Here is a 16,307-nt window from a genome sequence, read left to right on the forward strand (position 1 = left end):
TTGGATGAGATGGAATTTTCTCATCACGTGATCAAGAGCTCCCTTCCCCAGAAGGAAAACAGTGAGGGTGTTCCACTCCAACCCAGCTGGCCCCAGAACCTAGCTGCAGCGTCAGGACAGCTCTGCTAATAGGTGAAGTGGCAATGGACCAATCACAGAGGGAACTCTGTGCAACCTGATCCCCACCTAGCAAGACAGATCACACTATAAAGCCGGACAGTGGGAGCAGGGTCCCAGAGAACAAACTCCCCGTCACTTTTCTACGCTGTCTCTACCCTGGGCGGCCTACCTGGTCCTAAGCATCTGAGTTGCAAAGCTCTAGTCCTCTAAAGGACTAGGGGACCTGTGTCTGCTTTGAGACTCCTCTCGGTCTGGCACAGACTACCCCTGGTTGTCACTAAGAACCACGTGGCAATCATTACCCGGTCCTAACTGGGAGGATCTCGGTGACATGCTAGATCTCTTGGGAAAAAACCAGACTACGACTTCAAATCCCTTCCTCGTTTCTCCATCTTCACAAGCGAACCTTGTCAGTTCCACGTGTAAAAGCTGAATTGCTGCGTTCTTTAGGAAGAGCATCCCAGCTAAGATCAAGAGGAATGGAGCCCAGAGATGCTGTCATCTTCTCAATCCTGAATATGACTAGCTTTTTTCCGAAATGAAAACCTGGCTGCCTGGGTCGTCTCATTATGCAGCTGACGGACTGAGACATTTCGCCTTAATTGAGTGCTCTGACATGCAAACATGGAAGCATTTATTAAAAAACAGAAATACCACCATGCACACATTCTACTCTGGCAGCACTAACAGATGGAAAGATCCAGTTTTTAAGACAGTGGTCTGTGAAAGAAGCGGCATCCTTATTTATCCTCAAGAAGAGGAGCCGTGCAGCGTCGCAAAACACCTTTGCGTGCTCTCGGAGCGATTTTTTTGTTGTTGTTTTTTTAAAAATTCGAGCTAGTTTTTCTTATTGTTTGGAAAGAGCTTATCAGTCCTAAGTTTCTCCCACTAGGGACTCATTTCCACGAACATTTATTACTGGGTTCAAAGACTTCGCAGGAGCAGTGGAAGGCAGGTGTCTTCTTTCCGTCAGCTCTTCAGGTGTCTCGAAAGCATGGGAAGGGGTGGTGGTGGCTGCTTCCTCTGGGCTTAAATCATCCAGCTCCTTGCTGTTCGCAAGATAGTTCAAGGAATCTACAGCTGAGAGGCACCTGCGTACTTCGCTGGCAGGACCACGCTCCCAGGGGAAAATACCTGTTACTCTCACACGCGATTCAAAGAATGCACATCAATTCTACTGAAGATACATTCCTACACACACACACACACACACACACACACACACACATTCTATTTGGGGACTTGTGTTGCAGTGTCTTCTCTGTAACTGTATTTTCTTCTCTTTCCCCAATGGTACACTACATCAGATATTTCATAAAGCTGGGTGCACATATGGATTCATTTTAAAGAAGACCTTGTTATTTCAGGACACAATTGTCCCCTGGAGCCATCATGCAGCTGTAGCAAAGGTTCCCATTTAGGTTGCTGTAAACGCCACTTCTGCAGGCCCAGCTTCCGCCAAAGACTCAGAGTGTGCCTCTCACCAAACTCCTACCATCCCAGACCCTGGTAAGCGCTCTCGTGAGGGACGGCCAATCATTTTGTAATTTAAGTTGCATTTGTTCCCAACTTAATTAATCTCCACACGTGGTTGGAGTCTTTTCTAGGGATTAATCAGCCCCCTTCCCTGAGTGCTGACCGAGGCGACTGGCCATTCTTAAGGTTTCCGCATTGCCAGAGGAAAGGGACTAGCCTAGCCCACGTGGTGATCTCATTTTCCAATCTGACCTCCTCAGATTGCTTTTCTTAGTCAGGCAAGGGTTTGCCCCACACACCTGCCCAGATGTGTGTTCCTGGTGAGCTCATTTGTTTTCAAGAGGGAACCGGGTCAGGCCTTCTGCTCCAGGGGTCTTGCTCACAAGGCCCTATATTCATGGGTTCACCATGAGAGTAGGTCCTCCAGAAAGCAAAGACATACCCATTCGGAAGGCTTTTGATCATGTAGTCTCCGGCACCAAGCAGTTGAAGTAATGTAAGAAAGAATGTCCTGACTGAAAAACATTCACTGGAATGGTCGTTAGATTTGCTAGATGAAAAGCAAGATGAAAAGTAGCCACAATCACACAGGCCCTGGGCGAAACTGAAACATAGTTAAAACTAGTTCTCTAGAGAGAGTGGCGCCCCTACTCAGTTCCCATCAGTACGCACGTTCTGGCTTTTGTCTCTTAGTTAAATGTAAATACATAACTATATTATCACCCTTGAGAGATGAAGGCAGATGCAAAGAGCTTAGATTGTGCTCACCTGGACATTGCTAATACCTGGCATGGAATTCTAAACTAACAAGAAAACCTTTTCCCATCCAGGAAATGTTCCCTCCTGCAAGCGACCCTGACCTGTTACCCACTGGCATGTATAGCCCGTGTGTAGGAGATACATCTTCAATTGTCTTCCATGTTAATAAGGCTAGATGGCCACCCCTGTCATGGCTTGCTCCTCTCTGCAGCACTGAGTGTGGCCCTTATGTCTTTGTCTCTGCCTCCCCGTGTCCACTGCCCACTTAGCACGCCTGATAGGCTCAGGTAACTGTCATACGCCATCAGGGGCTCTCATCCAGCTCTTGGATTCGTGACAGGAATGAGGCCTTTCATGATCGCCCACACACAACCCCACCCTTGTCCCAGGGCTCACCCGTGTTCGTGTCCACTGCCGCCTGACTCTGCACAAATCTGTCTTTGTAAGGGACAGCCCATGTGGCTGTGGTGTCTCCCCTCCCTCCAGCTGCCACCTGGGAGAGTTCTACGGGTCTTACCAAACCCAGATTCAACAGCATTTCCTCTCCGGTAGTTCCCCGAGTCCTCCACACACCGGTGCCTGCCTTACTCAACACCAATTGTTTCTATCTATCCATCTATCTATCTATCTATCTATCTATCTATCTATCTATCTATCTATATCTCTCTCTCCCCAAAACCTTTGTTCCCCTGCCTATTTCGCTTCTCTTCCTATTTGTTAAAGTTTGATTTCGATAGAGTAAAACTCTGAACTCCGTCGTCCAAGTCTTAACGAGTAGATTTAGCTTTAAAGCTACTGCAGGAATAAAGTCAGCTGCACACACCTGAACCACTGATTTTTTTTCTGTCCTATGATTTTTTTTGATGACTCAATAGTTTTCCATCGTATGAATGTATCATGGTCAATCAGTCTTTAGTTGAGGGACATTTGGTTTATTTCCTGTTTGGAACAATCACAACGCTGTTGTCGAGCATCTTTTTGTAAGTCTGTGTGAGAATGGTTTTCTATTTTAAAGAGAACATGTGAAGGGTGTTTCCATTTGGTAAATACTGAGGGTGGGACCGATGGATCATGGGACTCCTATTCCCAAGCCACTTGGACGAGCCTTCTAGATGCTTTCCATCTTTGAACTATGTAGACCCATTAGCCATACCAGAAGGCAGACAGCAGTATCTCACTTTGGTTTTAAGTTATTCTCTTTCCCTAAAGACCAACACCACTGAGGTCTTTTCATAGGCTTTTGCCATCTATAGATCTTGGGTGAAGTGGAGTTTTGCTCTCTGTCTCTTCCCTCTAGAGGATAATTGTCATTTTACCAGATGCCTTTGAGGACCCCTCAGCCCCTTTCCTCATTTCTCGCTTTAGGGAAATCGAGTCATTTTGCAATAACAGCCTCCTAAAATTATGACAGAAACAGAATGATTTGTAAAGTGTTTGGTTCAAAGTGAAAGCACATGCTGCTGCAGCCCTGGGAAGATAAGCGACGGGAGAAAGTGCCTATAGGCAGGAAGCCAGCGTGGGCTAAATGGTGCAATGCTGTACAGAGGGATCGGGAGAGGAGAAGGGCCACGCGTGAGATGCTCTCCCTTGCCGACATAATGTATTTAACCACGTGGAGGTCGTACTACAAGTTCTTATCAAAGTTAATATATGATCACAATCTCTCATCTCCCAAGCACTTTGCTTAGGGCTTTTTCATGTTTGGGGGTCTTTTATTTTCCAGTCATGCAAAATTACATTATTTAAGGTAAAGTGCACTGAACCCTGTTGGAACTTTGGCTTCGGTGGGGGAAAAAAAAAACAACTGAAGAGCTAATAAATATTTATGTAATCTTGGGGCTAAGATATTGAAAAGGACAGCTGGCTCAGGAGGGATCGTTTGCCTGGGTTCGTTTCTGTTTCCATTTACATTAGGAAAATATTGCAAGGAGTTTTTATCTGCCTCGGGGCTTGGGGGACTATGCGTGAGGCCAATATTGCACCTGATTGCTTTTGACATTTACCTATTGTAGCAGGGAAACCGTGTGAAGATAGCCAAGTGTCTATTTACAAAGCGCGGCTTCGGAGGCTGGGAAGGGGCGGGGGATGGCAGAGGCAGAATGCATGGCATCTGTAAAAATGAGAAACATGACTTATCAGCAGCACCTGCTTGTAGCCGTCAGCCATCCCTGCGGGGCCAGCTGAGAAATTACACAGAGCCAGGTATGTTGATGGGGGTGAAGACTCCAGTGCTTCCGAAGGCTAAAGATATGGAGGAGGGAAAGTGTGGTTCTTTGGACATTTTAACCCCGAGCCCACACTGACGAAGTGTAGTCGTGTGACATTTACTGAACGCTTGGAAAGACATCAACTGTCTGTGTCCCTATCTTCCAGCGCCACGGGAGACACAGAATTGTTTTTAGCTTCACAATTATTTCATGTTTTTATTTCAAATAAAATCTCCAAAATCTCCAACTGGGGTCCCCAAAATCTAGTTGCAGCAACTGATTTAAATTATAAAAGATTCTCCATTTGCTGATTGTTGGTGGCAAAATGAAAATCCTTATCTCCTCGACCCCACTGTACTGTAGCAAAGGAGTGAGGGGAACAGGGTTGCCCGGAGTGGGCAGGGCAGGAGTGGGTGACTTTACAGTCAGAGAAGAGAAACAGAGGGAGGGGACATATACCCACTGTTTGTCTTACTGCTCAGAACTTTAAAACCCTAGCACAAAATGCTACACAATCACCATGACCACTAGGTATGAATTTTTTTATAAAAAGATCAGCAGGGGCCAGGCAGTGGTGGTGCACACCTTTAATCCCAGCATTCAGGAGGCAGGAGTAGACATATCTCTCTGAGTCCGAGGCCAGCCTGGTCTACAAGAGCTATTTCCAGGCATCTAGGGCTGTTACATAGAGAAACCCTGTCTTTAAAAAAAAATAAAATAAACAGAAAAGATCAGCAGGGCTGGTGAGGGGTTCAGATGGTGAAGGCACTTGCAGCCAAGCGTGATGACTTGAGTTCAATCCCAGAGACCACACAGAGAAGGAATCTAGTTATCTCCAGCCATTTGTCCTTTGACTACACACAGCATCTTGTGGTGCATCTGTGTGCATGTGAACAAACACACACACACACACACACACACACACACAGTAAGTAAGTAATTAGATAGATAGATAGATGAGAGAGAGAGAGATATGTTTAAGCAGTTTTAAGTAGAACAGCAAGGGCTAGCAATGTGGATGCACAGAGCCCTGAGTTTTGTGCCCAGCACCTCAAAACAATATTAGCAGCAGAAAATAGCAAAGAAACAATGATAACATAAGGACACAGTAAAAATAGAATCATCCTCATCAATTTTATCTGTTAGAATACCACATGCTGGGAATTTTTAATAAACAGACGAACTTTGAAACTTCTAAGGTCCCCTGTGATTCTGTCTAAAGTAGCATTATAACCACACATGAAAGCAGAATAGTAAGTATATATAAAAAAAGAGCAATATGGTTAAAGAAAGAATTCTTAGATACCTAAATTATCATGGCTACATTAAATTTTTTAGTATAAGCACTGGGAGATAAAAAGCTACATGAATTCTCAGATGAAACAGAGCAGAACAGAAGCGGAAAGTATGAGAGAAATGCTCAAAGAATTGCAGACCAGTTCCAGAGGCCTGTGTCTAATCAAGACTTCTAGAAAAGAGACCAGACGCAGTGGGAGTTAGGGGAGACATGGCATAATGAGTGTCCCCAAGTTTCTAATGGAAACAGGTCCTCATGCCAACCACATCAAGGGCACTACAGCACACTTCAGTGCACAAAGGGTACAGAGACAGTAGTTATTAAACCTCTTTCCCATGCCCCCAAAGGAAAGACAAGAAACAACAACAACAACAAAAAAAAAAAACAACTCTTAATAGGTTGAGCCCAGGACAGTCATTTCTCGGTATCCATGGAGACTGTTTCCAGGCTCCTGTGCCATCAAACTCCACAGATGTTCAAGTCACTTATGTTATGAGGGATGGCCTCCATACATTTCCCCTCATCAAATCACCTCTAGATTACTGACAATTCATAAATCGGTATCAAAGTTCTATAAATAGCTGTGATCTAGTTTAGAAATAAGACAAAATACATAATGATAAGAACAGTCTGCGTGAGTTCAGTACACATATGGCTTTTATTTTTTCAAAGCGTTTGGTCCATGGTTGGTGAATATATGAAGCAGAACCCAAGGACTAGGCGGACTACCTATAGCCACACTGGAGGCCAAATTAGAGAGAGAATCTGAAGATTCCTGAGGAAAGCTGGCTTTTAGTCCAGAATTAATGTAGTTTCCTAAGCTATAATTCATCGGCTATGAAAAGGACATTTTCCAACATTAATTGAAGAAATCACTTTCTCTCATGTATGGTTCCTTAGAACACTGTTGTAGAGTTTGCTCTGAGTTCCTCTAGTACTGGGCCTCCATGCCATGACCTGATCCACCGTAATCACCCCGCAAAGCCCCCTCCACACACCATGAACAGGTGAGTTTGGGAGCTGAGTTTACTCCCCAGGAACTTAAAGGGACACATTTAACCCATACTGAGACTGCACCTCATCCATGCGGCTGCTGTGTGGGTCTTTAGGGCTGTATCACGGTGCTGGTATTCTTGTTTCAGTTGTTGCTCAGGATACAATTTGCTTTTCTTTGTAGGAAAGACATTCTTTCTTTCTTTCTTTTGGTGTTTCAAGACAGGGTTTCTCCGTGTAGCACTGGCTATTCTGAAACTTGCTCTGTAGGCCAGGCTGGCCTCGAATTCACAGAGATCCACCTGCCTCTACTTCCTGAGTGCTGGGATTCAATGTGTGCCCCACCACTGCCCAGCAAGAAAGAAATTCTTAATATAAAAAAATTACCTATATTTCCCATCATTTCCAAGCTAGTTTGCTGTTTGGCTCGCAAATCTTGCTAAAAGTCATAGCTTTATCGGCTGAAACAACTTGGGGCAGACAGCACAGAGTGGCAGCTTCTACCCCTAGACTGGAATGGTAGGGTTGTCAGTCTTACTGAATGATGAAAATAAAATGCCTATTTTTTTTTTTTGCCTGTGGCTTTGAGTAAAAGTGTAAAAATGGTGAGTAAGATTGATATTTGGATCAGTAGCACCAAATTTTCTATTGCCCCATTTAGACCAAAACAATTGTAAAAGGGTATCCCAGATGCCTAGGAGTTAGTGAAGTCATTTTTAGGGATACTGAGAGAAACAATGATACCTCTGTAGAAGAAAAAGCACCTCTTTCGCCGTTCTCTGTGTCCAGTTCCCCCATGCCTCATCAATGTCTACGCAGAGGGTTCCTTGGTTCTTAACACCGTAGTCTCTGGACATATTGTCAGACTCTAAAGACATAGGATCAGAAAACACTTAAGCTTCTTGAAGTACGCGTTGCTTTCATGCGGTGTATGCTAGCCTACTTAGACATAGTTCCAGAAGACCATCTGCTCCGCAGAGATCCAGTAGTGAGATGCTTATTATGTAAGAGGAAAATTCACAATGAGATAAGAGAGGTAATGTCGTAGGCTTGTTAAATTGTTATGTGAAGAATAAAGGATTAATTGTGGGGGGCGGCGAGAGTCCTGGGCATCATATCTGGAACTGTGAGCATGCCACACATACATCCACCACCAAACTCTACCTCTAAACCCAAAAATACTTGAAAGCACTAATAGAAACCAGCTGAACCACCTTTCCTTGGGATATGCATCATAACGAAAAATGCAGCCATAAAAGTCTTTGCTCTTTTCTCGGCCCTTGCCTTTCTGGTGGTTTTTCTCAATTACCTACTCCGTTGCAGACAGTGAGACAGTGCTGTTGCAAAAACAGAATACACTATGGACATAGCTACATAGGATCAATTATACAATTCTCAAAAGCCTGATATAACATAAAAGTGTAGGGTTCTTCCTCAAAAATTACTGCGTACCCAGATGAAAACAGCGGGCCATTAAGCCAGCTACCAGGCTTTCTGACTGTGGGGACCCTGGAGAGGGCAAAGGTCACACACTCATGGAACCAAGCGTCTATAGTCCTGTCAGATCTTTCCAAATACCAGAACCATTTCAAGCCAGTTTGATCACCTCAGCTGGAGAGCTCTGCCACATTTTCTCACCATTTCCACTTCAATGACATCTCTTCCGATCATCGATTCATTTTCAATACTTAGCTGAAAATCCTCTTATATTTTTTGGTTGTGAGCCTAGCCTTTAACGGCTGAGCCTTCTCTCCAGCCCAAAAGTACTTCTTTAAATGATGAAAAGTAAATGTGTTAGTGGTAGCGTGTACCTAAGGAATGTGTCTCTCTGGCCATATAATGGCTATTTTTCTATAGGATCTTTTCACCCATGTGAGCATGAGTTCTATTGGGTTCTCACATTATCAGTAATAGGCATTCTTCCCATTCCTCTGTATGACCATCTGCCCATGACCGACTTCAGGGTAACTAAACCATTCAGTCACAGGAAAATGCCTCAAGGGTGCTGGGGAATAACACAGTCCTTAAAACAGCAGCTGCTCCGTGCAGGGTTTGCAAATCAGTTGGCTATGAATTTCAGGGAAGATGTTTTCGGTTTTGGCAAACTGCATTTCACGGACTTCTAGAAGAAAATAAGCCACATGGGCAACTTTTTCTTAATTTTACCATTAAAATGTTTTAGTTAAAAAAATGCTTTCCCCTTTTCTTCAGTCCCTGATTACCAAGAAAAAAAAACTCTTTCAGAGGACAGTGACCACTCTTCCGGAGAGGACATCAGATGGATGAACTTGTCATAAAGCTATACACTGTCCCAGGGCTTCTAGAAAGAAGAAAAGGGATATAGGGAAGGGAAACACTGGGCTCATGTTTTTGGAGACAGAAAAACCCATCAAAGTCTTCACATGATCAGCTTCTATTACCTCAGGCTTCTCAGACAGGGAATAGACAAAGCATCTCTCCTTTGCCGGCCCCCATCCTGGAATTGATGGGCCTCCTTCCCTTTGCTGTTGGGAGCTTTCCTCTAGAGGAAGTTCCGCCTACAATGGGACACTCCTACCTCCTCCCCAGAGCCACCTGGTGTTTCCTCACTGCTCTGAGGCCACACTGGGACCTACTACTTCACCCCTCCTCTTTCTTTCGTCTTTCTGCACACAACCTTCACTATGGGCTTGCTATTTATTCATTGTTTTAAATATTTTTATGCTTCTCTATGGTCTCCCCAATATGCCTGACTTTCTTGAGGGCAAATCCATGTGCTGTTATGTTTTCTTCTCCAAAGAGCCTTGCACAGTAACTGTTTCTTAGAAAATGCTATAGTAGATGTGTGTTGGTGGATGTAGCTATTTTCCTGCCCCAGCCCACAATTTCAAAGCCATACGATCAATACTTTTCATAGCTTAGCAAACAAAAAATGATGGAAGTCACCCAGTATTAAAAAAAAAAAATTATCAGGCCATAGATTCCTTGGCTTCTTCAAGCTAAGCTTCACCTTTGCTAATTAGTAGATTGTGAAGTAATGTCAGCTTTTGGTATTGATTGCCTTTGAAGTATCTGTTTGTCACCCTCTTTTTAGAACTATCTCCCCTCTTGTAAAGTTGACATGATTGATACAAATTCCACTTCTGCTGTTGAATGCTGTCCTCCATATACAAGGCCACTCTGTGGGACTTGCTAACAAGGAGATAATTAAATGTAAATAGCAGGGGCAAGCTTTCCTTGCTCTAAGGTGAAAGACACCCAAGCAATGTGTGATGGAAATACTGCAATAATGACAGAGAAGAATGGGGAGGGGGGAAGGATCTAATCACCTCTTCTCCCAGGATTCCAGCAAAGGAAGAAAAATGGCTGAGCATGGTGGCGCATGCCTGTAACCCCAGCCCTCTGGAAGTGGGGCCAGCTTGGGCTGCAGGGAGCTCCAAACCAACCTGGGAAATTTATCAAGACCCCACCTCAAACAAATGACTGGATAAATACATTTCAAGCACACAACCAATCAACAGATGACAAGGTCTACAGGAAACCGACCTAAGGCAGCACTCAGCCGAATTCATCGAATAACTCAGCCCACTTAGATGAAGGATTGGAGACAGCCTGAGTTGGCCATATGGAGATCCAGTAAGGAGCCAAGCAAAGGAGAAGGAGCTGCATTGTCTCCTGCGGTGATGTTGCTGGAGACCCAGGACCTTGGCCTTTAGATCTCACTATGAAGAGAACTTTGGCCAAGAGTCTTTTTCTGAATATTCCTAAGACAAATGTTACGGTATTCCAGGCAATGGCAAAACAGGTGCCTCACTCCTGGGAGAGTACAGATTGTATTGCCAAGACATTGGTATGGAATAAATTCTTTCTCTATAATTTAGAGTCTTCAGTTAAAATTCCTATCTACCGACATATCATCTCTTACCCTATGTCAGTATGTCCAAAACCAAATGATGCCCTGTGGCTTCCCCCCAATATCTGGGTACCCTAAACACGCCACAGCAGGAAGACTGATGGAGAGGCTTGATCTATGTCGCCTCTCAACAGACGATGTCTCCGAGGCACGCCTCTAAATGGACTGCACACTCACAGCTACCCTAGTCATGGGTTCTGGGAGAATTAATAAATGCCGTTCATCCCTGTGGTAGACGCCAAGGTCAGGACGTCTTTGCTGTTCTGTAATTCTATCAGCATCACACAAAAGGCATGGGATGGGGAGTGGGGGTCGCTCTACTGACCTTACCTCTGAGCAAATGGGACTACGTCTTGTTCCAGGAGAGAGTCCCCTTTGGAAGCACCCTTGTCAAAGACTTGCCTTCCATCAGAATGCACTTGTATAAGAAGTGGAATTGACAACAAAGGAAAGTGAGGGAGGAGCAGCTGCCAAGAGGCTGACATAGAATTTGTTTCCGTGTCAGGGTTTGTTTTTTCTTTCCCTTTAACATTACTCTGACTACTGAAAGAAAGTTAAATTGCTGTGTTCATCTGGAGGTTTCAGGCTGCAAGGCTTTCAACGCTCAGATAAGTCATCCCCCTGTCGCTGGTGGAGTAAGTGCTTCTGATCCCACAGACCCATCAGGAAGGAAGCACTCCAAGGTTTGATGGCACAGGCAAGGACTGCCGGGCTGGATTTGACCCTAGCATGTTTTTTTTAACAGAAAAATATGCTTGATTGCTGTGCTGTAAGGAATTGAAATAACGGGTCTGAGTGGCACTTGAAGACTAAGAACAGCCTTGGGTTGTTTACTTTCATTGTTGTTGAGTACACAGAATTGCGGGGAGGAGACTGTATTCGGAAACACTTGGGATTTCATGCCCAGTAAATTCCAGGTGACACGGCAGAGCGGAGGAAAAAAGAGGGGAGCGGTAAGTCAAAGCAGAAAACCAGCCAGCCGAGCACCAAGCACCGTTTGTCCGTGTCCTGCGGTATACTTTTGAATTTCATTTTTTAAAAAAAGTCAGCGATTTTCACACCCCGCCCCCAAATTTCTTCAAGCAAAGAAATGGCACGGCGATGTGAAGTCTTAACTGAACAGGATCTGGGGCTACCAGGTTTTCCTTTCTCTCTTCCTGTCTCACGGGACTTGGATCAGGCACACAAACACACACACACACACACACACACACACACACACACACACACACACACCATTCAAGGACAGTCTGGCTTCCACCCTCCCCTGCGTCCGCACTGCACACGCGCGGTTTGAGTCCTAGCCCAGAAGCAGGGTACAGTTCCAGATAAAAGCACAGGCTGATGCTCAAGGTGAGCTATAGGTTAGAGGTCGGATGTCAGAAAAAGCCAAGCGGCAGAGCGGTAGATTCACCAAGATCTCTGATTGCTGAACTCCAGGTAGCTGGGGCTCTGAGCCCCGCTTGCCGTTTGTGACCTTGAACAAATTACTAAGAGCTATCTGTTTTCTATCCGTTTCTTCCACTGCAAATTCATAATAATATCAGTTACTTAATAGGATTTAAGGGCTACATTATGCACATCTTAATTTAAATACAGTGATATGGATAAGTAACTTTTAAATTAAATGTTAAATTTTAATGCTAATGTTAAATAAATAAACGTTAAGTAAAAATTAAATTTATATATTAAATAAATGAATATCATTTAATGAAGTGTTTGCCCCGTGTTAGGAAGTACTCCAAAGAGGTAGAAGGAATGGTTATTAGCCCTCAATAAACATGAAAATAGATACGCAAGGGATCCATGCTGCGCTGATTTTTCTTTGAATAATACACTAGTAGCTCCAAGTTGGTATTTTCCACAAAGATGGGCAAGGGTTTTGATGGGAAATCAGAGAAAGGCAGACTCGGCCTCCTCAGTGTCCACCCACTCCCTGAAGGACATCGCTTTGTCTTAAACAAAGTCATTTCCCACGTGATGCTTGGAGGATGGTACTCTTCAAGTTCCTTTGGTTTTCTTTTTTACAAGTTATCCTGTATCATAAGAAATTACATCAGGGCACGCATACATGCATGCACACACACATGTTATGCATGCACAAACGATTACGTAGGAAAGATTTGGGAAGAAACAGTAATAAAAAGAATGGTAGTTAATCCTTAAGGACCAGGCACTGTTCTACTGGCCACCTACGTATGACTGTTCATCTAGGTCTCAGAACTTCTGTGAGGCCAGTGATGTTGTTGTCACAATAATAGCTGAGGAAAAGTTAAGAGCTCTTGGGCAACTTCCCAAAGAGCGTGGGATAGATGACAATATACACATTTATGGGTGAGAAAGCCAAACTATTTATGGATCATTCCAAGAACTGTTCAGTATGGGAAGGGGAAAACAGCAGAAAAAAAAGAAAAGAAAAGAAAATTCTCTCCCTTAGTTACGGCTGAAAGCCAAGCACCTTTCAATATCTACATTTTTTTACATTTATTCCTTTTAGTTCATGTGTGTGTGCCTCTGTGTGTGTGCGTGTGCACGTGTGCATGTGCACGTGTGTGTGTGCACGTGTCTGTGTGCACGTGTACTGTGGAGATGTGAGGACAACTCCCCAGAGCCAGATCGTTCTTGCTGCCTTGTGAGATCTGGAGATTAATCCCAAGCCCTCGGTCGGGCAAGGACCTCTACCTGGTGAGCCACCTCGCTGGTCCCCTGTATTCTTAGTTTTGAATCAGTAATTGTTCTAATTACATTTCTGCCTGAAAAAAATCATCATTAGTAAACTCTAAATAGTGCTCTCCTGATTAAACACATTAGTGCTTATGGTAAATAAAAATGAGCTTGGGCTGAAACATAATTGAGTTTCACTTCGGGGACACACACTTGGCCGATATTTTTCTATGCTCTTTGTAACCTTTCTGAGGAGAAGAGTGAGCAAGGTCCTAGCTCCTTAACTCGCTAACTGTCCTTCCTCTCCATGGTTATTAGCTTAAAATTCCGCCCCTCACTCTAACACATGCAACTGAACTAAGAGCTCAAGGTGTAGACTTCCTTAGAGAATCTGAACCGTGGGCTGCATCTGTTGGAGGAGGGCCTGCTTGTTTGTCCCGGCCACCCAGAACCGAAATAACCACACAGAAACTATATTAATTACAGCACTGCTTGACCCATTACCTCTAGCTTCTTATTGGCTAACTCCTGCGTATTATTTTAACCCATATCCATTATGTGGTGATCTTCATATCACCACAGGGCAGTGGCTTACCAGCTAAAGTTTCAGCATGTCTATCTCTGGCAGCAGCGGATCCATGGCATCTCCTGACCCGGCCTTTTTCCTCCCAGCATTCAGTTTACTTTTCCCCGCCTAGCTCTGTTGCCCTATTGCTCTGCTATAGGCCAAAAGCAGTTCCTTTATTCATTAACCAATCAAAGCAGTGCGTAGACAGAAGGGCCTCCCACACTGGGCATCCTTCTGTTTGTACACACTAGCTCAGTTCTTTGACGTGACATACTGACGCTGTGTACTATCAAGATCTGAGCCCAGGCACAGCAGCCTTGGTATGCAGTTCATCATCCACACTGAACGTCAGTCCAGTCACCCTGCTAAAGAAATATTCATCCCATCTGCCTGGCTCTTCTCAAACATATACATTAAAGATGAAAGTAAAGTGTGTCAAAGTATTGCACAAAAGTTATACCAACGCTAAACCTCTCACAGTATTTTAATATCTCAGCAGTTATATCTTCTGGCTAATGAGTGTCATTGTTTAAGGGGTCAAGTCTCTGCTTTTTCTTTCTTGGGACCCTGAAAATTGTATCTTTGCCACCAATGGCATCTTAGATTTGATGAACTCCATTGCGCGGTTGACACTAGTGTGTTCTCGGGAACACTCGTGAAGTGGAAAGGACAGGATGACAGAGAACGTGCTGCCCTTAAACTCAATCACAGCAGACTAGAGGAAGTTCTGTCCCGTTGCCAGGGAGCTGCTCCCTGGATTAGTGGGTGCTTCCGGATTTCCCCCTTTTCCTCCTGTCAGTGAGATGGCGATCTCTATTAAGTTCCCGTCACTTATTCTACCTCCCAGAAGCCGTACCACTGCCTCTCAGTTTGAGCTTTTTGCACACTCTTCTACACCCGTGGTTCTCAAACACTGGTAAATGCTGGACTCTCCCAAGAAGCTGCATAGAAATTCATGGTCCTTTGTTGCGGGAGGTCCTTCCGCTCCTCCAGCCTATAGCCGCTGAGATACCAGCCCATTGGGGCGTGGTCTCTCTCCCTTTTGTTTAAGTTTGTCTTGTTAAAGGGAGAGAGACCACGCCCCAATGGGCTGGTATCTCGGCGGCTAGAGGAGCGGAAGGACCTCCGGCAACAGTCCTTGTTTCCTGCCTCGACATTCAGATTCTGATGCTTGGTTAAGGCTTGGAGAGTTTGTAGTTGATGCTCAGATGGGTTTGAGAACCTCTGTTCTTTGGGTTTAGAGTTGGCCTGTCTCTCTCTACAAAGGACTTGGTTTAAGGGACGTTGGACTCAGTAGTATTCACGGAACCACATTATCAGAAATGGTTGTTGTTCAAAAAGATGGGGACACCGACGGAGGAAAGAATTCTGACGTTGCGTTTCTTGTCTTAGGCAGGACTGAAAGATAGAACATAGCCTGGTGATGTCCCTGACACCTATTTCTGTTGGGGTTTTTTTAGCCGTGCCCCATAAAATCGGACGCATCATTGACGGGAGCCCTGCAGATCGCTGTGCAAAGCTAAAAGTGGGAGACCGGATCTTAGCAGTCAACGGCCAGTCTATCGTCAACATGCCTCACGCCGACATCGTGAAGCTCGTCAAGGATGCGGGCCTTAGCGTCACCCTTCGCATCATCCCCCAGGAGGGTGAGTGCCTGAGGTGGCCTTGCGGAGAGGCAGTCAGATGGCAGACAGACTCACCCGCCCGGCTCCTGGAGCCCACCCGTTGACATCAGAGCGCGGTCCGCGTGTGCAGGTTGATGGCCACTTCCACCTTCCCCAAACTCACACCCACCGGCTTCCTTTAGAAATCAACTTTGTGGTGCTGCGTACTCAGTAGAATGAATCCTGAGACTCGGGGCTATGAGAGCCCTCCCTAGGGCCTCGGGCATGCTAGTTTTGTGGAGATCTAAAGGCAGAACTCACTCAATCCATCAGGTGACAATACAGACCTGAAAGGAAAACCAAGGCAGTGGAGGGATGCTTGCTCATGTTAGTACTTCATCTCTAGAAAAGTCTTCAAAGTCAGATTGATTTTGAAATGCCTGGGGAAGGTTTAGCTTTGCAATCCAAAGAGAGCTCATTTAGGAAATGTTGCATCTGATAAGATTGTAAAGTTCCCACTTAGCCGTTGAATTTCTCTGTACAAGCTCCCCCCCCCCAGCATCTGAGAGTTTTGGAACAGTGAACAACACCCACACTCACAACTGAGGCCCGTCTGCATTCTTTCATGATCTCCATGCACAGGAGGCTGATTGCTGGCTCACCAATGGAACTGAAAAGGTTCATCTCTGGAGTTCAATGATGAGTAGCCATGTTGTCCCCTCCAGGG

At 44.9% G+C, this 16,307-nt stretch overlaps 1 protein-coding gene across 4 annotated transcripts in view; it reads left to right on the forward strand.

Moving 5' to 3' along the window:
- Positions 1-16,307, forward strand: part of Magi2 (membrane associated guanylate kinase, WW and PDZ domain containing 2) — a 1,267,351-nt gene that overhangs the window by 1,146,790 nt on the left and 104,254 nt on the right. For all 4 annotated transcript variants that reach the window (XM_026784667.1, XM_026784668.1, XM_026784669.1 and 1 more), the window contains one exon: positions 15,437-15,622. In XM_026784667.1, the coding sequence (XP_026640468.1) occupies positions 15,437-15,622 (186 nt within the window). The remainder of the gene's footprint in view (positions 1-15,436; positions 15,623-16,307) is intronic.

This window comes from Microtus ochrogaster, chromosome 26 (genome assembly GCF_000317375.1).
Source record: "Microtus ochrogaster isolate Prairie Vole_2 chromosome 26, MicOch1.0, whole genome shotgun sequence".
NCBI classification, from domain to species: domain Eukaryota; kingdom Metazoa; phylum Chordata; class Mammalia; order Rodentia; family Cricetidae; genus Microtus; species Microtus ochrogaster.